This window comes from Ascidiella aspersa, chromosome 6 (assembly GCF_963924565.1).
Source record: "Ascidiella aspersa chromosome 6, kaAscAspe10.2, whole genome shotgun sequence".
NCBI classification, from domain to species: Eukaryota; Metazoa; Chordata; class Ascidiacea; order Phlebobranchia; family Ascidiidae; genus Ascidiella; species Ascidiella aspersa.
In genome coordinates this window covers 30,218,754-30,243,995 of record NC_139452.1, presented here as the reverse complement: position 1 = coordinate 30,243,995, position 25,242 = coordinate 30,218,754, and the positions used below count along the sequence as shown (strand labels likewise).

General features: G+C 33.0%; 1 protein-coding gene and 1 non-coding gene across 2 annotated transcripts; one reads left to right on the top strand and one right to left on the bottom strand.

Annotated features, from left to right (window-relative positions):
• The first annotated feature begins 659 nt into the window (after window positions 1–659).
• Window positions 660–24,395, top strand: LOC146141218 (uncharacterized). Its single transcript, XM_083392857.1, has 38 exons — window positions 660–663; window positions 1,134–1,275; window positions 1,939–2,042; window positions 3,463–3,624; window positions 7,769–7,936; window positions 8,789–8,983; window positions 10,158–10,270; window positions 10,331–10,429; window positions 10,806–10,985; window positions 11,386–11,517; window positions 11,596–11,662; window positions 11,937–12,113; window positions 12,596–12,722; window positions 12,785–12,870; window positions 13,194–13,325; window positions 13,840–14,034; window positions 14,443–14,549; window positions 14,615–14,713; window positions 14,950–15,114; window positions 15,429–15,542; window positions 15,841–16,061; window positions 16,403–16,475; window positions 16,589–16,640; window positions 16,743–16,825; window positions 17,027–17,123; window positions 17,184–17,254; window positions 17,321–17,455; window positions 18,133–18,261; window positions 18,546–18,685; window positions 19,002–19,137; window positions 19,631–19,731; window positions 20,193–20,257; window positions 20,340–20,407; window positions 21,088–21,201; window positions 22,102–22,242; window positions 22,634–22,779; window positions 23,581–23,716; window positions 24,321–24,395. Exons 1-38 carry the CDS (start codon window positions 660–662, stop codon window positions 24,393–24,395), a joined length of 4,551 nt encoding a protein of 1,516 aa, XP_083248983.1.
• Trnat-ggu (transfer RNA threonine (anticodon GGU)) lies at window positions 9,282–9,355 on the bottom strand. The gene has a single exon. It is a non-coding gene; the product is annotated as a tRNA-Thr (tRNA).
• Window positions 24,396–25,242: the final 847 nt, after the last annotated feature.

Here is a 25,242-nt window from a genome sequence, read left to right as displayed (position 1 = left end):
TCACACTTTTTTTCCCAGAAAAGGGACTTGTAGCATGTTGCCGATAAATGTTTACAACGCTTAGTGCTTAGAAAATAAACTGCCTTGTAGTAGTCCTTGTAGTAACGATAATTCTTGCTGAAACCACGCAATAAATAAGAAAGCAAGTCCGCAACAAATAGAAAAAATGTTACACCGTGGTCCGCATTGAAACGTGGCTTGCACTGTAAAACTGTATTTCTCTTGTTATAAAGAAACGAAGTATTTCGCTGCAAATTTAATTATATTTGCACAATTATTTCAGCATGCAGTCCAATAACATTTGGCGCCAAGGACAGCGCCTTGACCCTCTCCTCCAACCAAGTCAACGCAGATACAGCTGATGGGGAATGTGTTAAGTTGGGAGGACATCTTGCGTCAACTAAAGACCAGCAGATCAGCAACTCTCTAACAACAGGGATATACCGACAAAGTGGTCTATGGCCAGTCCAGTCTCGCCGAGGTAAGCTTACTATAAAATTGGGTTTTCAGTATAGACTACGTTCCGGTTTCAAAGTTCTAAACAGGGCTCAGGAGTCGGTTAAAAAAAGTCCGACTCCGGCTAAATGTGCGATTTCGTCAAGTCCCGATCCCAGCTTAGACTCTACAGCCTGTATTTCACCCATTTTGCGCAACTAGAAATGTGTAAATTTCCGAATCCAACTCCGCAGCCCTGGTTGCAAACAAGTCATTTTTAAATGACCAAAGTCTAAGTCAAGTCATAAAAATGACAAGCCATGTCCAGTTAATTCATTCTTAGAGCAAGTCACAAATAGCTCAATTTTAAAATAAATGTACAACATTGCCGTTGTTTCATGTCCGGAATTCGGGTGATACACTTTGTGTCGGGGGAGATTTTTTTTAACTAAAACGGCTAAAAAAAAACTAGTATAATTAAAAAGAATCGTATTTAGATAGTAGGCTGGGTAAAAAAAATATGATTTTCATACCAAATTTGTGGAGGACAGGGTCTGGTTCCTCCCCCTGGCAAACAACTTTTCATTTATTTTTTCGTTTTTATTTCTACGAGTAAAACAGGGCTCTTAATATGTTGGCATATTTCAGTCGAAATTACCAACACGTAAGCAAATTGCCAATGTTCGTATTTTTTCTAGGTATACAAAGAGTCTACATATTCTACAATCCAAACGACGACAAGGTTTATAAATACTCCAAAAGTTCGACTGAGTCAGGAGTTTGGAGAACTACGAAAGGAAATGCAAACGAGTCTCTATGGTACATTGATCTTTACCGAAGGTAAGTTAAAAAACAAGTGATGTAGATGTAAGACTTTGCATAAAAAAAATGTAGGCCTACTCGAACCCTGAATGTAATTAAGGAAACCAAAGTTTCCATTTTAAGCAATATCTGTTATTGTGTTTTATCTGGGGTTCTAGGCTTTAAGTTTCATTGTAGTTTAAAATCGTACATAATATCTTTGTCCTCCATTTTTTAAGCAAAATAAAAACATCATATTTTTATTTATTTTTTTCGATACCAAGTTAAGTGTCATAACAAATAAACAGGAAAATTTAACAGACAACAGTGCGTTGTTTGTTTTGCATTAATGACAGACGAAAAAGTAAAATCTAAAACAAGAATATTGGCGGGTGCTGAAGGCTGTGGTGCTCAAACTTTTGTTTCTTGCGACGCCTTTCAAAAACTTGACTAAACATTGTTGCGCGTTTTTAATACTTGCTTCTTGTGGAATAAATAATGGAATAAAATTCAAACGACGCACTACGGCGTCAGAACGCACAGTTTAAGAACGTCTGATTAAAAGCAAACCTTGCGCACCAGGGGTTGTTAAACTTTTTTTAAAGACACGTAAGCCGCTATCGTTGGTCATTGTGTGTATGTATCTTACATATACGTGTATTGCTTGTGTACTTAAACAACAGCAACAATTTACTTCCACAGTTCAGCTGACGACCGCACAAGCGTCACATTTTGTCAATCTGAGCAAATAAAGTGGTTGATTTCGGTCGGGCAAACGGAAAGATCCTGTGGACCAGAAAGCGGTGGTAAGACACGATAATTACAGAAATTTTGGAGCATACTGGTTGGAGGTTGTAGTACAGTAAGAATATCAAAGCTCATACGGTTGTTTCTGTTTGTTACAGAGCTACCCGAACTAAGCTTTTATTAACCGCAATTCTAAACCTTCTGGCGGGGGCATCATTTATTTTGTGTACTCTCTTAATTGCCTAAAAAACGAAACAAGCACCATTGTTTCGTAACCACGCAATCAGTCTGAAAGACTGATTTCTTATAGAAGTAACCTATTTATCGCCATTTTTAACATTTGTAATAAATCTTTATTCATTTTCAACACCAAATAAAAAGTTATTTGAAACGAGCCTTTAACATAAGATTTATTTAAAATGTTAAAAAATACTACCTACTTCTGTATGGGCATTGATATTCCTATTACGTCTAACTACAACATCCAGCCATCATACAAGGATTTTTAGAAAAGTTCATAAATTACTATCCACTTTTGTATGGGCTTTAATATCCCTACTACGAATTACAGAAATGTTTATCAGTTTGGTCTACAAGAAAAAATAATTAAATAGCCTGATGAAAAACGCGACACAGATATTTACAATTGTAGAAAATTACACAAAGTTAGTTGTTGCAGGCCGTTTTATTCGGAAAACGTAGATTGACCTTCAGTTAACCCGGTTCTAATGCAGAACCCACCTATTCCTGTGTTTTTTGGTTTATTTTGTGGATAAAAAAGGGAAGAGGGCGATAAAATAATACTCGCCAAAATAATGTAATAAACCCTTCGCGCTACCAAAATCATAAGAAAACACTCCTATTGTCACCCTAGTGGAGAATAGTTGACAAGATAAAGATGCGGTGTTGCAAACAAGTCTTTTTGAAATGATTTAACTCAAAGTCAAGTTTTTTTTTCAAAAAACCCAAGTCCAAGTCAAGTCATAATTCAACCAAGTCAATTTTAAGTCATTTCGACGTTACGCAACATACAGCAAGCAAATTGTTTTACGTGCAAAACTTAAGATGAATAATCCAGTTTTATAATAAAAACACTTCGTTTCAACCAAAGTTATTTGTCCAAAATAACTGAAGTCAAGTCATTTGAAAACAGCGACTAAAGTCAAGTCATTACAACACTGTCAAGAGGTCTTCGACCTTACTCACTCATTGAGCCATTCCCGCCTTCTTACTGGCCAATTAGAACAACAAAAAGTAACATAATAGCCTTATAAGCTGTTTACAGGCGTAAATGAGGAAGGCCCACTAGTGAAAGTTTACCAAAAATTATTTTATGAAAAGTTTCAAGTCAAATAAACTAATATGTCCAAAAGACTTTTGCTAAATCCAAGTCAAGGAAATGACAAAGTTAAAAATAAATGAGTTAAGTCAAGTAACTTACAACACTGATAAAAATAATGTAATATAATAAAATCGCAGGTTGGTATTACGACTTTAAACTTTACGCACCAAACTCAGCGGTTGGAAGCCTGAAGATTTACAGCTACAGAAGCGCTACAGTCCATGGAAGCAGGTTAACTTCGCTGCGAGGAAATCATATCAGTGATTTTGCTGACAGGGTGATTACATTTAATTCACCAGGTAATTACGCTACTAAACAAAAAAATGTTTTTTACCAATGTTTGTACTACGTAGTGCAGAGGCGCGAATCCAGGATTGATGTTTGGGGTTAAGCATGAATTTATTTAGAGATAATGTCATATATTTACGTCGTAACGTGATGTTACAAAGTTAGGTCACTGCATGACGTCAAAATGTGACGTCATAAAGTTCCATCTAAATGTGACGTCATAAAGTTTCATCTAAATGTGACGTCACGAAGAACCAACCTTAAGGACACCACACAGTTCGTTTAGTCTATTTAAGTTTTAGGTTGGAGAAGCTTTACTTTTAATTAAAAAATACATAACAAAAATTGCGCAAAGCAAAAAAACGCCTTTGTATTTGCTAAAGCTAAAACCTTTTCTAAGGTACGTAAGACGCATGAGCCTTTTTTGGCGTAAAACGTTATTAAAATGGGCGTAAGACATAACATAGCCTACATGAATTCAGATTCGCGCAAAAACATTAGGCATAAAAAAAGTTTTTACAACCATAGCACCGTTGCTCGCTGAATCCTGTTTTTTTAAAACTAGCCTATGGTGAGGTTTGAACTCCCGACCTTAATTATACTGGGATCGTCGCTCTACCAACTAAGCTACGCAGGCTCAGAGGGGAGCGAGTCGAGAAACAAAAGTAGCACCGTTGCCTGCTGCATCCTATTCTAAAATCTAACCTGTGGTGAGGTTCGAACTCACGACCTCGTTCATACCGGGACCGGCGCTCTACCAACTAAGCCACGCAGGCTCAGAGAGGAGCGATTCGAGAAACAACCATAGCACTGTTGCCCGCTGCATCTTGTTCGTAGAACTTGCCTGCGGTGAGGTTCGAACTCACGACCTCGTTCATACCGGGACCGTCCCCCTACCAACTGAGCTACACAGGCTCAGAGGGGAGCGAGTCGAGAAACAACCATAGCACTGTTGCCCGCTGCATCCTGTTCGTAAAACTTGCCTGCGGTGAGGTTCGAACTCACGACCTCGTTCATACCGGGACCGTCCCCCTACCAACTGAGCTACACAGGCTCAGAGGGGAGCGAGTCGAGGAATATCCATAGCAATTATATAGGCTACTAAAGTTTCATAAAAATTCGGACCAAAGCAAAAGACGCATTTCTGGCATGAATCAATTACACTTTGTTATTTCAACTGTTTTTCAGATATACAGCGGGTTTACATGTTTAACAATCAAAATGACGACAAATTTTATAAATATTCGACAAATTCAGCCGAAGAAGGAGTTTGGAAAAGTACAAAATACAATTATCTTGAAACCCTGTGGTATATCGATTTGTTCACAATGTAAGTACATATCATAAACGAGAACAAACACTATTTAAAAATAACTCAATTATCTTGGTTTAATACTAAAATCTTAACAATTTCGACGTGAATCACAACTGTTTGTAGCTTTTTCAATTAATCGTTTTACCGAATTAAGTTGCATTAACAGGACATGGTTCTAAACTATGTCTTCATGGCATTATTAGGAAATGTGTTAGAAAACGTGGTAAAAATTGGGTATTGACAGTTCTAAACTAAGTCTTCATGGTATAGCATAAGATATATAGTCTGCAGTAAATTGTCAAATTGGGTGATTTCCCAAAAGTTTTTTCACTTTATTCTACTAACTAAATATAAAAAATGTTTAAAATATACAATACAAAACAAGGTTTAACAAACATTAGAAAGCACAACAGTTCATAGCGTACTGCGTTACCTATACACAATTTAAAATACACATAACACTCAGATGTTAGCTATGTTAAATCAGGTTCGTAACGGTTATAGGTAGAAAATCCACCTCTTACTGTGACCATTATGTAAACCAGGTTCAAAATAGGAGTTTTATTTTTCTATATATTGGCTTTAACTAGTCATTTACTGTTTAGCCCGGTATCATAATACATTAATATCATTGCATATATTATAAACTACTGCTGCATTGTAATGACTGAAGTCAATGACTTGACCTTCAATCATCGAGTTAAATAACTTGGGTTGAAATTAGGTGTTATCATTTGACATTTTACTATAAAAAATGAGCTATTTATCTTAAATTTTGCACGAAAAACGTTCAGATTGCCACAAATTTTGTGAGATTTTTTGTTCAGCAATTGCTCATAATTAGACTACGTTGTTCATTTAAAAAGTTTAACGGTTTATTGTTATAACAAGGACGTGACTTGCTCCAATAATGACTTGACAGGGACTGGGCAACTGTTATCTTGGACTTAGATTTAAGTTATTTCACAAATGACTTGACCGAGACTTGGCATTTAAAAATAACTTGTTTACAAAACTGAACTACTGTCTTAAACCCTATTTTTACGCCAAGTTCATATTTCCTTAGATGGACAACTGGGCGTGTTAAAGTTACGTTCTGCCAAGCAGGTAACAACAAATGGTTGATCGCGGTGGGACAAAGTGGAACTAACTGCGGACCAGGCAGTTCTCGTAGGTTTTTAAAGGAGTGTCAGAATGGATATAAAAGTTTAACATAAAAATAAAAAGTATAACAGGTAAACAGTTGAGGGGTCGCTCGCGGGGTAGTTTTGATGTCTTGATTTTTTTAATAATAAAATCAGGCATATTTTACAAATTTCGAATAACAGGAATTTTCAAGCTTACTTTAAACTAGATAAACGACAAAACTTACCGCACTTCCCAAATGCTTTTCTTTACTTTTCATGTGACTTTCGCTGTAATCCTGTAGAAAAAATAATTTTAAGTTTATTATAACACGTTCACGTGTTATTAACGCCGCGGCTTTTGTACGGTATGTAGACTAACACATTTTCAAACAAAACTTTGTAAAATAAACGCACTAAAATGGCGTTCTAAGAATAGGCTACCTCTCTTAGGAGATACACAAGTTTGCAGATTATTCAGCGCTTTTGTCGCGCGTAAAAGATTGTGACGTCACGTTTTAATGTAACTTTGTGACATCATTAATTGTCATGGTTCCCCAAACGAAAATTATTGATCTTAGTGTGTGAGGTTTAGTTGGTTTCTCCCACTTATCAAACTGGTATTTGCAACAGGATGTAAATCAGTGTTTCTCAACTAGTGGGTCACCGTTAGATTTGGTTTGGGTCGCCAACTAAGATAATTAACATGGTTTAAATTATTAGGAAAACATGGCTTGCATTAATTAAATTTCAACCGATTAATGCTTAAAGAAACACTGGCGCAAGTAAAATGGTATTACATGTCGCGACTTCTTTAGGCAGTAATCTCGGTAATATGATACCACTGTGACGTCATTCAACACGTAAAAAATATTCGGAATTGGTCCGAAGCAAAGGTTTGCGTTGTAGAGCCGTCGTTTTCAGAGGGATGTCCGATAATATCGGATCAGAACCGATATCAAGTTGTAGTTTCGGTGCTTGTCCGATACTAGGCTGCCAAATTAATTTTAGTATTACAACTATATAGTTTGCGGTATCTTGTAAGCGATTTTAAGTTCTCAAATATATTTCTTGTGCATTTAGTTACCAGCGTAAAGAACTTTTTGGCGTAACAATCCCGAAACACTTTTGGTTTTAAGTGATTAAAATTGATCAACTTTGCTTATTAGACCAGATCGTGTATGCGAGAACACACAGTAAGACATACAAGCAAAAATATTTAAAGCGAATTAATCTATAATACCATAGTATCAACACCAACGACATAATTAAGCGAAATACGCAGTAATATTTACGACAACATAAGAACTTTATATTCTGAATAAGATTTAAATCGGTAATTCAAATATTAGGAATAGGGTCTAAATAAGACAAAATAACGCCGAAAGACTGTAGGTAGATGATATGGGACGATTGGGGGTCGTCGGTCTAGCAGCAGCTGTTTTGCTGTCGACGTTAGGCGCCCTAGTTTGAACAGGGCTGTTTGGGGCACCTAAAATGTTGTGTATAGGCCTGCCCAGGTCATTTAGGTTTATTTCGATAGGTTAAGGTCTTATTTAGACTTTATCACGACGATTAGGTATTAGTCGTAATCAGGTCTTGTGTTTTATTTCGTCGTTAATGTTGTTCTAATTTCGGTCCTAATTAAGGCTGTAATATGTGTATATGGCTCATACAACATTGCCAGATGATAAACCGTGAAAATCGCCTTTAAAGGTTGGAGTTATGACTTTCATCTGTACGGATCACCGTCAATAGCTGGAAGCCAGAAAATTTACAGCTACCGAAGAAGTGCTGGTCGAAGTTTTGCAAGCAGATTAACGACTCAACAAGGAAACATTTACAACCAATTTGATGAAAATGAGATCAGCTTCTTTTCACCAGGTATCCCTATATGTGCATAAAAATCAAAGCGGAAAACCAAGCAAATAAAAACAATTTTGCGGAAGACCAAACAAAAAAGTAATTTTGCGAAAGACCAAACAATTAAACATAATTTTTCGGAACACCAAAGTCGCACTTGCCGTTGAGGGGCGCTACAGTCACAAGCTCCTTTGTTTATATTAATGTTTGTAGTTTGACTTAGCTGACCCTTGCGATTACCCGAAATGCTGGAAACTCGACCTTATCGTTTCTGTTGGCAGGGTGTGCGTTCGCGCAAAACCCCATACAAACTGTTTTCGTCCAATTGTGAAAATGGAAGCAACAAATGGCCCTATTGGAGCAACAGAGCAATTTTAGATAACTTCTTTGTCTTTTTCAGCAGATCTTACCTAAATTTTTTTCAAAAGTTTTCACACATCAGCGGTGATTATCAATTTATTAGCCGCTCAGTTGTCAAAAATGAAATTGCAAAGAAGAAATAAATATAGGAGAAAAAATACATTAATAATAATACTTGATCAACCCAAACCTGAACTCAAACTCACACCCATACCTTCCAGTGCTTTTCAACAATTTTGCTGAAGTCGAACCCTATGGAATCATTTCACTGGCTCGAGGAACCCCAGTGTAATAAACACACCTCAATTAGCTGAACAATTTAGAAATTGCGGAACCCCTGGACTATAGTAGCGGAACCCTTAGGTTCTGCGGAAACCTGGTTAAAAAACAACTGACTTAATAGAATGTCTGATATGATTCTACACCAGCGCCATAGATTTTTCTCACCTTTAATTGCTAGGCCATAACTCTACTTAGCTATCCAGTGTATTTAAAACGGTTTGTATTTTTTAGTTCCTGATGTGAAGACATTAATTGGTGCAAGATACAGCAACTCACAATGGCTTTGGAGCGATGGAACTCCAGCAAACTTCGCAGTCCCAACAATAAGTCCATCGACTTGCTTGCAGAAAGCTTACAACCCAATAACAGGCTTATTTGAAGATGCACAATGCACACAAGCTGCTTATTATGCTTGCCAAGTTAAATGTAGGGAATACAGTAGTTCAATAATGTAAAGCAAAACGTACAATAAATAGCTTCTCCATAGTTGTTTATTAAGTCTAAAAAAACATAGTGTTCTTCCGCCAATTGAAATGAAATTTGTTAATAAATATCCAAGTGAAAGATACAAACACGTATATGTGTTTCACAACTGTGATCTGGCTCTTCTGAAGCTGCTTTTTGACCAACGAAAACGGCCAACGTATTATTAATACACCGAAAAGTCATCGCAGACCGAATCTGACGATCAATGATGCCAGCAAGGCAGGGTAGAAAAACAACTAGCCTATGGTGAGGTTCGAACTCACGACCTCGGTCATACCGGGACCGTCGCTCTACCAACTGAGCTACACAGGCTCAGAGAGGAGCAATTCAAGAAACAACCAAACGCCAATGCTTGCTACATTTTGTAGTACAAGCAACTTTATATTAAAGAGGATCTACACTCTACATCAGTGGTTCCCAACACATTTTTAAGGCGACAAATTAAAAACAAAATCTGTTCGGTAAAACCTTCGCGACCCAAGCAAATTGTCGCCACATTTTAAAAGCCATACAAGATTTCGTTGCAAACAAACAGCACTGTAAACGCAGTAACTTGTTTTGAAAAGAATATGTTTATTAAATCACTAATGAGATAGCTGTGCTAGCTTGCTCCTAGTGAGTTTTTAAATCGAGGCAATTTTTTGTTTAATAAACCTATAGGTAAAACCGAGTTTTAAAAACGCTTCATTGTATGATAGTTTTGCAATTTTTCGTAGGCCTAATAATATTGATTAACAAAAATATAGTTCACTCTGCAATAACCTGTGTTTATATTTTCCAGTTTTGTGATATCTTCATGTTTTTATTTTAATTTATTTTTACATCCAAGATCGTAAAAGTCTGAAAAACAAGCGACCCCAAAAAATAATCAGGCGACCCAACATTGGGTCGCGACCCATGACTTTACAGTACCATACCGTTTAATGAATAATACACACACACCTGTGTGTCAACAACTGTGATCTAGCCCCTGCAGTTATCATTAATCGACAGATTCGGTTAGTGTGCGATGGCTTTCGTTGTACTAAATATCCAAGTGGTTTATTTTATGCCTCGCAGCATTAGTCTGTATAAGTCGGAAGATTGTTAATTATTCAAATTGTTTTTATTGTAGTTGTTGCTTCAATTGCAAAGCAAACACAGTGCAAACCAACTGAAATTGTTATTAATTGGACGAACAGTTTGTCACAATTAACAGCATCCACATCACAAACCCTTGTTATTCAGGTAGGAAGCGATGTTTTGACAAATTAAACATATTTTTTACCCCAAACAATGATATTACAGATACAGGGAAGCGATGGTGTTTTGAAAGTGAATGTGGATTATGGAAGATTAAATGACACAGTGAGGAATCTGGCAACAAATAAACACTATCAATTCACAGTAAGAAATACTGTAATATCGTTTTAATTTATAATGAAAACATAATGGAAGAGTAATAAGAATATCGCCCATACAGAAGTAGGCATCATTTTAACACCCAGGTTCCTTACTGAAAAATGAATAAAGAAAAAATAAATAACGAGTTATTTTCAACATTGAAAATGAATAAAGACTTATTCGAAACGTTCACAAAATGCTACCTACTTCTGCATGGGCTTTGATATTCTTATTACGTCTTACTACAACCTCCAACCATTAAGCTCCAATCAAAGAGTATTTAACGTTTACAAAAGTTCCATTGGAATAAATCAAAACACAAAATTTTCTAATAAAATAAAAATATCTTTACTAAAATAATCTCACAAAAATTTACCAGATTCAAGCCCAGTTCACCGGTTGTACAAGTTTTAACGTTGAAGTTAAAGCAAATGTCACAACAGATTATGGAATCCCAGATTTGTCCACTGCAAGTATTGCACCACAGAAAAATACATGTGTCATTGATATTCCAGCAGATCTTAAATACTACAACATACAGAAAACCCTGGAGTATAAGGTGAAAAACAAAACATGAATAAGTAAATATTTGTGCATTACAAGAGAAAAAGTTTAAAACTAATAAACTATTTTTTCTAATGGAAATATAAATGAACACGGGTATGAATTATTACCCAAGGGCACCTCTGCTTTAGTTCAGAGCGTTGAAACAAACCAACTCAATTATGTTACTAAAGTTGTGCTTTTTATACTCGAACTTGGGTACCAAAACAGCATGTCAAATTATCCCACGCCCTCTATACAATTTATAAATTATTTAGGCAATTTAGATCAAGTTTAAAAGTTCAAAGGTAGACCACATGGTAGTATTTAATGTCCACTGGCCAAAAAAATATGATAGGCCTAAAATACATAAAATAAATAATCAACTATTTAATTATTAAATGTTAAATTTGAAGGTAACCTCCATAAGTACAAACAATACACTAACATTTGTTTACAATATGAACACAACATCTGCTTTACGATACCAGCAATTTCTTGAAATTCCAACAAATCTACATGGATATGGACAAAGCATAAACCTATTAGTAAGTGTGCACCTAACTTGAGATACAAAACAATGAGTTATCGAGATAAAATACTTTTAATGTGAACATGTGTTACAGATTCAAGCAATTACTGCTAATTGCACAAGTGCAGTAAAGACTATAACTGGAAAATGCTTTTCACCAGGTAAAAAAATGGAGTGTAAAAATTAAATAATTTCAACATGTGACTGCAACAAAACAAATAACGGTTACTGAAAGAACACACCTGTTCAACTATATCTTTGGCCCAATTTAGTTTAGACATGAAATGAAATTATTGTGCGAGACCTTTGGCAAAGTAAATAACCACACATGGGCTTCGCGACACCCAATATAAGAAACTGTGGTATCACATTGTGATTGCTAGTTAGGTATATAATAGTTTACGATTTCTGATAAAAGTTGTACCACTTTTTCAGCATGTGCACTATCAACAAGCTCAATCAACGACAAGATATTGACGTTATCTGATGAAATTGTCACTTCAAAAGAGGCTGCATCAAATTGCAGTATGATGGGTGCAAAATTGCTTGTATACAAAGATGTGCAAAAAGTGGAGACTATTAACAATTTATTGAAATCCAAATACACATCAGGTGAAAGTTTAAAAATCAACTCTTTATGTTTATTAAATCACAAGCGATATTTTTAGATTACCGATAATATCGCCGAATATTTAACTTCTATCATATCCGTAAATTTAGACCTATATCATACTGTAAAAATATTAAACAGCTTTTCCCCAAAATCAAAAAATTGCATAATCTTTCTCTTAAGTTTTCCACTAGCAAAAATTTTCATCACTGACTGATTTTACATAGAGTTTGGTTTACACCATGAAAAATGAACACGCAAAATAAGAGTTTTATAATCTAATAAGTAGAAGAACTGAATAAATTTAAATTCTAGGTTCAATTAATTAAAGTTATTAAGTGCATCTCAGGTATATAAAAATCAGGTATCCTTTGGCATAAACTTAAAAAAATTGGTTATCGATATTAGCCAATAGAGCAATATCGGTTAATCTCTAATCAACAGTTAATCTCACCAAAATTCCTAATTAAAAATTTTTGTTTAGGTTTGCAAAGAGTATGGGTTTTTCAGGAGAGTACTTCATCAACAACTTTTAGATATTCACTAACTCAGAATGTTTCTGGAAATTGGCAAATTTACCAAGCAATTCCTTTTTTCGATTTGTTTAAAAAGTAAGCAATTTATTAAGAAACAATTCAATATAACACATCTGTTAAAATTTAATTTTTTTTAGTTTTAAACCGAACACCAAACCTATACATTTTTGTCAAAATAATACACATTGGAAGATTGTTATAAACAAACAATGCACAGAAACAGGTGAGCAACATTATGTGGTATGTCAAACTTTTTATGATGAATTCCAGCATTATTGGCTTTAAATAGAAACAAAGGGATTAGATTGTGGCTCTTTTTGTTTTTGACTTCATTCATCATGTTTTAAATGCTATCTTGAAAAAAACTATTGTTACATTTTAAATTGTTAACAGAATTGAGGCCCCAAGTGAAAATATCTGTTTGAAAGGAATTTGTATTTAGAAAACACAACAGTTGGCAAGATAAATAAGGAACTTAGGCAAATTTTTTATATTTAAAAACAGTAATAAGGTGCTCAAGTAGTGTTTTTTTATAATATTGTGCAGGTTGGAATTGGAATTTTACACTTTATGGTGGCTCCAGTATGCAGGATGGATATAAAACACTTTACCTCGTCGGTCAAAATCAGCTTATTACAAGTGGGAATACTGGAACTAGTACTAGTATTTTTGCATTAGGTAAGACAAACCTATTTTTTGTAATATGTGTAATTAGAAATAAACCTGTTTTATTTTAATACAAAAACTAACATGTTGGGCAAAACAGATAAAAAAAAATAACATAAGTTTATAAGATCACATGTCCGCATCCCTGCAATAGGGTATCTGTTGCAATCTGGTAAAATTAGTCATGTTAAATATTAACTACTTTTGATTGACTAAAGTTATGAATTCACTATACAGTAAAGGCATACATATGTTTTACAGCAAACGTGATTGATGAAAAAACCGACAACATAAAATCTGATCAAAACTATAACATACACTTTTAAACATCAGTAGAAACAAGAAAAAAATGTTTCCAACATGTCATAGATTTATTAGCCTGGCCTTTCCTGATTGATAGACAGATTTGGGTTTGCCTTTTAGGGCTATCGGTGTTCTATAATAAATAAACAGTCTTAACATTATCTTGTACAGCTTTTGTTTGATTGTAATGGCAACTGAATAGAATTACTTTGAATTATTTTAGATGTAAATGTTTTCGTTGGAGCAACTTTTGACCCAAAAACAGAGAAGTGGATTTGGAGCGACGGTTCTGAGGCAAACTTTACAAAATCAACCTCATCGACTTGTCAACAGAAAGCTCTACATTATGAACATACATGGAAACTTGTAGACAAACCGTGCACAAGCTTTAAAGCTTACTATGCATGCCAAGTTCAATGTGAGATTACTATGAATATATACATATGGGCAGCATGTTAACTAACTATATATTTGAAATACCTGTAAGTGTAACAAGGTCGCTAAAAGTTAAAGTTAAAATATATTAAATATTTCTGTATTTGTAACCATTATAACACATCTTGTAATGAACTATTAAGCTTTTCAACAAGCAACAATACAATCATATCTCAAACTCATTACATTGGTAACATTAAGCGGACATAATTAACTCAATATTTTAATGCAACTACACTAAGACAAAGCTTAGGCCGTAGGATACAGCACAAAACAGTGTAATGATCTTTTAAGCATTTTAAGAAGCAACATTACAATCATATATCAAATTAGTAACTTTAATAACTTAATTGTGTTGACTGTGGACATAAATTACTTATTATTTTTTTAGTGGAAATCAAACCAGTTGTGGATCAGTGCAATTCATCAGCTGTTTTTTTGCAAATATCAAACTTTGCCAAATTAACTCAAATTACCAAACAAACTTCTGAACTTTTGGTAAGATTCTATTTCTGCAAAGAATTGTAATCACCCAAAAACATATTTCCTAATTTATTTTGCAGGTCACTATAACGGATCCAACTGGAAAAACAAACACAACCTTAAATAATTACAATACTGTTTTTACCATGCTAACAAAACAAACCACTTATCAACTAAAGGTAGAGATTTTAACCTGTGTATTCACTGTAAACACCATTTTTAAATAAGATTTAGAGTTTTTTGAGATTTGGTTGATCATCCTGAAATTAAAGACTGCTATTTCTAACTATATGAAAAACAAACCATAGTTGCTATAACGCATGTTACTAGTAGAAGTAAATATTTTAAAAATCTGTTTTTGTCTATCATAATACCTTGAAAAATACTGATTATTTATCATTTTTTAAATACACAGGCGAAGGCAACATTAAGTGGTTGTGTCAACTCCAGCATAGAAACCTCAGTTAATGTTACAACTGCTTTCGGGATTCCCGATCCTGTTACAGATGCAAGAATCAACTCAACTCATCCGTGTATTGTAGAAGTAAAACGACCACCAACACAAAACATTAGCTACAAAGTAAGAATTTTTCAATAGAAAAAATGTTTAAAGTTAAATGGAATCAATGATTTCCATGTTTATTTGATGGTTTCTGAATCAATTAAAACTGGAGTTGGACCATGGTATAGTTTTGTGCATGCATTTTGTTGTCGCGCTTACTGGTACAATGCATGCTCTATGTACATTTATTCTATGTTCATCTAAGGCACAGTAAGTATTGATTAACATTTTAATTGTGAATTGTGATTGTATTCTGTGTTTTTTATACTTTAGTTTGACCCTCTTGAGTAATAAACTTTACCTGAACACAATTGCTGTACCCTTCATTTTAGGTTACAGCAAAAAGTAATCTTACAAGCACAAGTGAAATATTCAACAACGCATCTACTTTTCCACTGGAAATTCCCACAAGTGGACATAAAGATGGCAGTCAAGTCCATTTGACGGTAATCCGTATACTTTAAAGATTTTTCTGTAAAAGTTGCCAGTCACTTAACCAAACTGCCACACATTTTTACTGAATAATGCCAAAGATATTTACAAACTTTTAAACAAAATTTATATGTTTTAAAGACCTAAATATCACTTGAAAATAAGTTGAAAACAAAATTGTCCAGAATGCCATGGTCAGTACAATACAAGAATGTTTTAAAATAATTAGTAGCAGAATTTAATACTTTTTTGTTCAAAATAAAACCAAACAGGAATTTTGTGCTATAAACCAACTGTTTAATTTTACTTTAGATTGCAGCTTTTTCTTGCGAGGGGAAAAGTGCTGTAACATCATTAAGTGGATTTTGTAAAGCAAAACCTATAGTTACAACTACAACAACAGTGTCAGCGGCAACTACAACTACTAAAGCAAAACCTGCCACTAGTGGGCTACCTGTAGCAATAATTGGCGGCTCAGTCGGAGGAATTTTGGCTTTGGTTCTGATTGTATTGCTTATACTTGCGCTATTGAGGTATATAAGAATTTTGGTATTTTTGATACACAAAAGGTATAACAAAAATTCCTACAGATTTCGAATATACATAACTGCAGTAATGATGCTGAACTCTTGCCTCTTTTGATATCTTTTATGAATTTACAATAGTATAAACATCTTAATATAGTATTCAGAGATTCAGTAAAGATAAAGCAAAAAAAAAACAATCTGCTAAACATGGAACTAAATACATACACTAGCTAAAATGACAAGTATTTGCATTACGGCAAAAAAATAACTGCAGATTTAACAACAGACCAGAAAAAACAATTTAAAGTCACATATTTTTCGATTTAATAATTTATTCAATGTTTTAGGTATTCAAGAAACAGAAAGAAACCACAAACCAATGTGACTTACACCCATACACAAAATGAACCTGGAGAACAGGTAATATAAATGCTACATGCTGTGTTTACCCTTTTTTATAAAATTATGTGAAATATACGATTTACACAGGCATATTAACATGGTATTCACATTACACTATTGATATATTACAGAACCCCTATCAGAATATTGCAATTGAGTTAGAAAACCCTTATGAAGACACAGGTATATATGGAAAACACATAATCAACTTTTTATTATAGTGTAAAATCATTTCTTCTTTGGTTTACATGGAATAAACATAATGAGGTATTTTTTTATTTTCAGTTGATGACCCGCAAATCAGGCTTAAGGAGATGTATTTGTGCAAAATTGCAAACGGCATGAAAATTTTCAAAAGTGAATTTGAGGTAAAAATAGTGCATTGAAAATTATATAGAATTTTAATTTATTGCTTTTTGTAAAAAGAACTTAGTCATCAATACCAACCATTGATTTTATGAATATCTCTAGCAATAAATGTATACAGCAACCCAATATATACTGTTGTTAAGTGTCTTAAGTGTTACTTTATTTTTGTTTAAAAAAAAAGTTTCATTTGTATATTCCAGAAAATATTGAGTGATAGCAAGAGTAAAATGAAGCCCAGGACTTATTCTCAAAAGGAAATAAATGCTCCGAAAAATAGATACAAGAATATTTTTCCATGTAAGTTGAGATTTTCCATGAATAAATATCTAAAAACCTAACAAATGTGTTTTTTTACAGTTGATCATGCACGGGTAATATTGGATGGCAGAGACAACGAGAATGATTATATAAATGCTTCATACATACAGGTAGAATATGTTTACAGCAATAAACTATATAAAAACATTTTTTATATTGAATTTTATTTATTTAAGGGCTTCATGGACACCAACAAGTTTATAGCATCACAGGGACCCAAGCCTAACACTATAAACGATTTCTGGCTGATGGTTTGGCAACAAAATACTTCAATTATTGTCATGTTAACAAATCTACGTGAAAAAGGAAAGGTAGGTGAATATAGACGAAAAAATGTGTTTTTTTTACAAATTCTGAAATGAATCAAGAATTCTTGAATTCGGGTTGATGGACTCGTTCAAGGTGAACTAGTTTTTTTTGAGCCTATGAAGGTCTATTTATATCTTAAAATATTATTTACAAAATTAACTCATTTTTTCAAAAGAGAAGAGATTAATTGAAAGATGCTTTTGTGCATTCTCCTTTAATATAATTAGACTGAAATTCAGTTTCATATTTGTCTAAAAACATGTTTCTAATTTCTATATAATTTATGGGACTATCCACATAAAATCTTTTACCAGCCCTGTTCCTTGCATACAAAAATATTTTTGTGGTGCGTGTTAGAAACAGTTAAAGAAGCTCTGTCATAATTAAAGTAACTGCATAAAAAATCATAATAATTACAACTCTAGAACAGGAGTGGGCAACCTATTTTACAAACTGAAGACACTTTTACTACAGATAGAATCCTTTTAATCGCAAAATACCCTAGTTTTATACCTGATCATCAGTCGGTGCAGTTGTTTATAATAAGATGCTTAAGTCTACACTGTTAAAATTTACCACCTCACAGAGACCTTCAAGTTTGGTTTTGGTTGGCGACTAGGGAAATGTTGCTTCCCTGCTCTAGAACATGGAAACTTACAAACGCTTGGTTATTTTTCAGCAAAAATGTGAGCAGTATTGGCCAGATCTTGGAAAAACTACAAACTCTGAGAATCTTGTCATCAAAACAATGGAAGAAACCGCAATTGGGGGAATCACAAAAAGAAAATTTAACTTGGTCTTTGGAAATGTAAGTTAATCAAAGAAAACAATCTGACACTATATGTACTTTACTTATTGTGTTTTTGGTTATACACTCAGCCTATGAATACCAATCTGTATAAAATCATTGTTATATCAAACACATTTGATTGCTAAAATAAGAGTAAAAGCAATAATATAATAACATTAAAAAAAGGCAAATATGCACACAATCTGAAAAAAGTTGACTGTCAGACAATTCTAACACAAACACATTCAACCTCTGAACAACAAATGTAATACCAATTTTGATATTTCTGATTTATTGCTTAGGAAACAAGAGAGGTTCAGCAGTTCCAATACACAACCTGGCCTGACCACGGAATCCCTGCAACAACTTCAAACATGATTTACTTGCGAAAAATGGTGGAAGAAAATTATGATAACGCTTCTCCAATAGTTGTACACTGCAGGTGAAGTATTTTATGTTTAGTGGCCTTACCAATAATAGATTAAAATGACCCTAAAACAAATTCAGTTAATTTTTTTGAACCAAGATATATTTACCGTAAACAAACCTTACCTAAATCTGGATTGATTACGAAATAAACAAAATAAAATGTGGAATAATTTTGAATTTTTACAGTGCCCAACTGCAACCACATATTTTAGAAAAATACACACTTTTATACTTTTCAGAGTTCTGTAAATATTACTAAACTTCTATAGTTCTGAATTTTCACATTTCAAGATAAAGATAGTCACGTTACTACTTCAACTATTACACAGTGCTGGATGTGGAAGAACGGGAACTTACATCGCGATGGACATTCTGTTCAACGCAGTTGACAAACGAAGAGACGTAAACGTTCCTCAAACTATAATGGACATGAGAGACAACAGGACAGACATGGTGCAGACCCTGGTAAGTTTAACATTTTGTTTGAGATGTTCAACACACTAAGATAACCAAAAAAATTTGGACATCCTTTACAAGACAAATTCAATAAGCATAACTACAAGACACCATACCATCATATTTTCAGCTAGTATATGGATAGAGAGCATTTAAACCTTGCATGCGCGATTGCATGCATATTAATAGTATAAATTGTTTTGTAAAAGTAATAAATAGTTTGTGTCACACAAAACCTCGTAAGGCAAACTTCTGCACAGTTCAGGAACAATAGCATATTGTATCTTAACATGGAGATAGACTTCGCAAGAAAAATGAAAAATTAATTTTTTAAACAACAATTCCACTACAGCAAAAAATAGAAATTTAGAAAAATAGATATTTCAGTAATTTCCATGAAAATAAAGTTGTTTTTTGAAAAATCTGTTTTCTTTAACACATATACTTTCACTTGAACGTAATATTTGCCTACAAGATAAGCCACATGTGACTTTCTGTTCAGGCTCAATACATATTTATCCACAAGCTTTTGGTTGAACATGAAATGATTCCTGATACAGAGAGAACAACAAATGACATTCAATCAATGACAGAAGCTGATATGTAAGTGCTATGCTTATTATTGCCACATCTGAGCAACCTGTGTGAAACCCCACTTCTCAAAATTGGGCTGATGGGCTCCGCACACCAATTGGGGCCCGTGAAACAGTTGAAGGGGTCAAGTGTGATTTTTTCACCATACACTTGTTACTGTACTATATATATAAAAAATTGGAATGGCTAAATTAAATATTTTACAAAGTAAACTATTGGAAAAATTTAAAAGTCCTTATGAATCAAAAGACCAAAAACATTAAAGTCTCTCTTAAGTAAAAGTATGGGCACTTGGCAAACTCTAAAATGAGTTTATTGCCTTAAATATGCATAGTTTGCAATAAAATATTTCTATCTTGGCACTTTTAAATGGCCAGCAAACTTCATCTAGATAAGTATGTTGTAAGATCAGTTAATTCAGATAGCAATTTGTCCGGTAACTTATTTATAAACCTACCTTTATTCTCTAGGTCCAAGATAGGATCTGAAGAATTCCAGGTTCTCAGGCAAATTATGCAACAAACACCAGAAAGATGTAAGTTTTTTTTGGCTATACTTGGCAACTGCACAAAACAAGCATTAATGTTGCTAAACTTGAAGCTATGTCTCTTTTGTAGATGAGAAATTTGTAATTTCTGTAAGCGAAAATGAGAACATGATAAAGACAAGTGCATCCCATATACAGGTAAGAAATCTAGTACTCTAATTGAAACAAAACTTACATATAACCAATTTGCCAAAATAATGTTGACTTAAGAAATTGGTGCAGAAAATAACTCGAATTATTTTTTTTTGAATTTTTTTGAAAAAATAGACCTTGTATTCTTATTCTTAATATTATTCATATATTTATCTTCTAGATGATTATTGCATCGTTTTTTCTAAACATGGCCAGGTTTATACACTTGGGAACACAGCATTTAAATTTAGAGGGTGTTAAATTTAAATGTGTGAATATACAAGAAGAAATTCGGCCAAAATTTTTGTCACTAGTAAGCTGGCAAGGTTGAACAAGCCTGCATAAATATACCTTAAAACATACATTGATTAAATTACTTCTCAGGAACTAAGTTGCTAGGCCCAGTTCAGTGCATCACAGACTATAACTGTTTTTTGACTTCAAAAATGTTGCGTTTTATTTGAAAATTTTTTTAATTTAGAATGAGAAGTAAAGCCCTTTTCACACAATGCCTGATATAATGTCATTTATCAAAGTGATTTTGGCCAAATGTGACTAAAAAAAATCATGCCTAAAATGGCAATTTAAATCAATGCTCCACAATTTTAGGTTAAAATGTAAGAAAATACAATCATAAATATTCATACCTTTTAGAAACACAAATCATAAATGTTTATACCTTTTAGGATCTTGGTTGCTCAGTTCAGTTCATCGCATCACAAACTCCAAATGAAAACACACAAGAAAAGTTTTGGAAAGTTGTTGCAGAACAGAATGTGGGCATTGTGGTTTCACTGGAGGTAATATTTTAATAACAATCAGGTGTTGCATAGTTTTACAGCTAAACATGGTTGGCTAACGATAATTCAACAGGAAAGTCATTGTTGTAAATAACCTGTAAATATTTTTTTCCAAAAACGTAAAATAAAAATTGTTCAAAAACTTGAACGAAATATACCCATTCTAAATGTAATTCACAAAAACTATGTGAGCAAGGCATTATAGTATCACTGAAGGTAATGTTACATACCATTGAGTAATGCTTAGCGGTGCAACTTGTTTTTATGATGAAAACTGGATAATTTTTATTTACTGACTGACTGAAAAGAGACACAGGGAATTCTAAAAAATTTAGTTACACTAAATATAACAGAATATTTGGTTATTAAGAATAATATGGTTTATATTAGGGTGTTCTATCAATAGAAATGAAAAAAACAAGGGATAGTGTTGCAAGCAAGAAAGACACAATTTTCAATGAGTTTTCTGGACTGACAGAAGATCTAGATCAACAATAATTGCTTCTGAGCAACCTATTTTACTTTGTAAATGAAAGAGCAGTGTAAATTAAAAATTAAACACTAAAAAGTGGTATACAAATTTTAACAATAATGTAAAAACTTGTAGTGCAAATTAAAAAAATTCCTCGACTGAGAGTTACAATTCCTAATAGTTTTCTCACTAAATCCAACAAATTATGTTTAATTTAACTCGCAAATCATGGTAATCAAGAAATGGTTGAAAGTGGGGTCTTTTATCCATATAAATCACTGACAAATTTTTAATTCAGAAAATCAAATGACTGAAGTAGCAAAAGAAAAAAAAAAATATACCATCTAATATTTTAATGACAATAAAATGCTAACCTTTCAAGTTATGTAAAAGTTAAACAGAAAGATATAAACATCAAGTATATTTAGAAAACAGCAGCTGATTTGGTGGCCTCCAGTCACCAGAGGACAACAGCTAACCTTGGTAAATTGCACATCACTGTCTCAGATATCCACAATGACGGCAACATTACAGAGAAAACAGTCACAAGCCAACTGCTCAGACAAAAGGTAAAATACTTGAAACTATAAATGGATACCAAAGTACAAACTGTGATACTGGCAATGAGATGTTTAACAGTTAAATATGCAAAATACTTGCTACAATTTTTTGGGTATTTTTATTTACAGATAGTTGCCTATTTTCTTCCTACATGCATGAACAAGATTTAGTAAAACTGATTTTTTTACCATAACAATGTTTTGTAACAAAAAAAAGCAGATAGCAGTTGTTGCCACTGCTTAATATAACTGTAATACACTTAAATGAATTTTTAAAACGAACCTTTTTTAAAACAATGAAACCAAATAACGTATTTTTTTAACAAAAGTAGCATACTGACAAAACCGTACCCTTTGATACTTCAATAGCAATTTAATTATTTATTTTTTTTGTTAACAGACTAATCTTGATACTCAATATCTTCAAATCGATAACTGGACACAGGCCTCAACTCCACCTAGTGGCAAAATGATGCTAGCGCTGATCGAAAAAGTTCAACAATTACACCGTGAAGCGAGGAATGGAAAAGTGCTGGTTTGCTGCAGGTATTTCAAATTTAGCAAAAATCTACTCTTATACAGAGGTACACTGAAACCTTTAATATTTTTTTTTCGGCAAGGCAAGATTTGCGAGGTATTGTAACTAACAGGTCAACATTGTCACATTTGTTTCATGTGGCATGTTCGTTGGAATTTGTCGTCATGCCAATCTTCCCACAAATTAACTGAATCCAATTGCAGAAAGTGTTTATGTCACAATAAAGTATTTAAAGTCACAAATAAAGGCCAGAAGTTTATTTGAAAGTGCTCCTGAAACTTTGTCTTGTGACCCCCTTGGAAAAGTTGTCTAGACTTACCAAATTGAAGGGAATTTCATTTGACATTATGTTTAACAACAAATTAAAATTATTTATTTGTTTGTTTTAAAAAATCATAATCAGTTGCGATTGGTATTTTGCAACAATAAATTTCAAATTACTGGTCCATTGACTAATGTTATCCGCAATAATTTTATTACCCCAATTAAGTTTAAACAAAATACAATTATTGTGTGTTGTAAAGCCCTTGGCAAAGCGAAACAACTAACAGTTTGATAACCTCTGTCCTATTTTGTTTTCCTATAAATGATCAAGTACCAACTATAACAACAGAATCTCCATGTAAACGATAATAATCTGGTTTAGAATTAATCACATTTAGACAAAATTATGATCTATTTAGTGTGGCCTAAATGTGAATGGACATATAAAGAGGAAAAAGTCTTTTACTTAATAGAAGAAATCTTTAAAAGCTTAGTGATAACTTGTCAAAACCCAAAGCCAAAAAATTAATTTTTAATTTTTTTAGTGATGGATGCACCAGAAGTGGGACTTTTATTGCATTGGTGAATATTCTGGAACTGCTGAAAGCTCAAAACAGAGTTGATGTTCTTAGGATGGTTAAAGATCTGAGGGACATGAGACCAAATATGGTCAATGACTTGGTAAGTGAAATGCTTTGTCTTTACATTTATTAAGTGCTGTACACAAGTCATTTTAAGGATCTAAGTTCCATTTAAGTTATTTAAAAAATAATTTTTATAAAGTATTTTGCAAGCATAACAAGACAAGTCAATATGTAAGCATGTCAACTTTAAGTCAAATCATTGACAAACAAAAATATGTGAAAAAAGATTAATGAAAACATTTAATTTCAACCAAACTTATTTGACAAGTCACACCATTTAAAAACAGTGACTTAAGTGCAAGTCATAATAACACTGTCAGTATTTCAGGAGTTATGGTTTGATTTAGTAAACAAGGGTTCCTTCGTTCTGTGGCATACAATTTCTTAATCGATTTGACCGTTTACGTCAGTTGAGCAAATCAAAAATGGTGCCGTTTAAAGCTAATAAATGTTTCACTGGGTACATAAATACTTGCTGGTATTATCTACAATAGACACGTTATTTTGTAAAAGTAAAATTAAGCGATATTTTATAGTTGTAAATAAACTTAATTTTCTTCTTTTTTGTTATGCCGAATGAGATTGTATGTGACTGTTAATGAAATGTGCAGAACTGTTAAAATACATTTATATTGTTTCAGAATTGCTACATGTATATCTACTCAGTCATTATGGAATACCTTGCTTCTTATGACACCTATGCTAACTTTCAATAAACTATTATTTTTATACTTTTTATGCTGCTATTTTGTGTGTATATTTAACTTGTGTTGTGTTTAGCGTTACAAACGCTGCTTATAAAGTTCTTTGATCAATTCCAATCATTTTAACATTTTTATGATTTCTAGTCTCAATATTGGCATAAACTGTTTATTATGTTTAAACACTATTCATATTTTTTATTTCTTTTTGACTGTATAGATGTTAAGAAAGCAAACCATGTCCCTATTTAATAGGAAAATGATCATCATATCAGTGTATAAATGTATCTTTAATTTGACTGTTGTTCAGTTTTCTAAGTTTCATAACATACACACATATTTATATTCTTACGCTGTTTGTTAAATGCTGTTGTATTTATATACTATATGAAAGTGTAGCATTTTTGTAATTCTATGCTGAAATTCCTATTTTTCATAATAGTAAGTTGTGTTTTGAGTTAATTAGGAATATGTAAATATTGGTTACAAGTCTGTATCACTATATTTGTATGATTAGTTAAAGTGGTATTCTGGTCACCGTAGTTCTGATTGCTGCATTGGTTTTATGTTTATTAGGTTTTCATAAAAATATTTTAACAATTGAATATTAGCAGGTATAGTATGAACTTTTCTTAAACTATAAAGTTTCCACAAAAGAAAACTGCTTTGAAAATTTGTCATGGAAAATCATGGCTCGCTTGTATCATTAATTGCACTATTAGCTAACCGCTGTATTTTTTTATTAATATACTTTTCTGGAAGTTTTTCTATTTGGGGATATGTCTGTTAAAACATATGGATTTAAATTTCAGTAACATTTAGCTAACAGCTACAAATTGTTGTGCATGTATTTCTAGTTCTT

Excerpts from the sequence above, each read along its gene's own strand:
- LOC146141218 (XM_083392857.1), top strand. Across the intron at positions 16,476-16,588 it reads AAAATGAACCTGGAGAACAG|AACCCCTATCAGAATATTGC; the intron begins GTAATATAAATG and ends GATATATTACAG. Across the intron at positions 16,826-17,026 it reads TTTTCAAAAGTGAATTTGAG|AAAATATTGAGTGATAGCAA; the intron begins GTAAAAATAGTG and ends TGTATATTCCAG.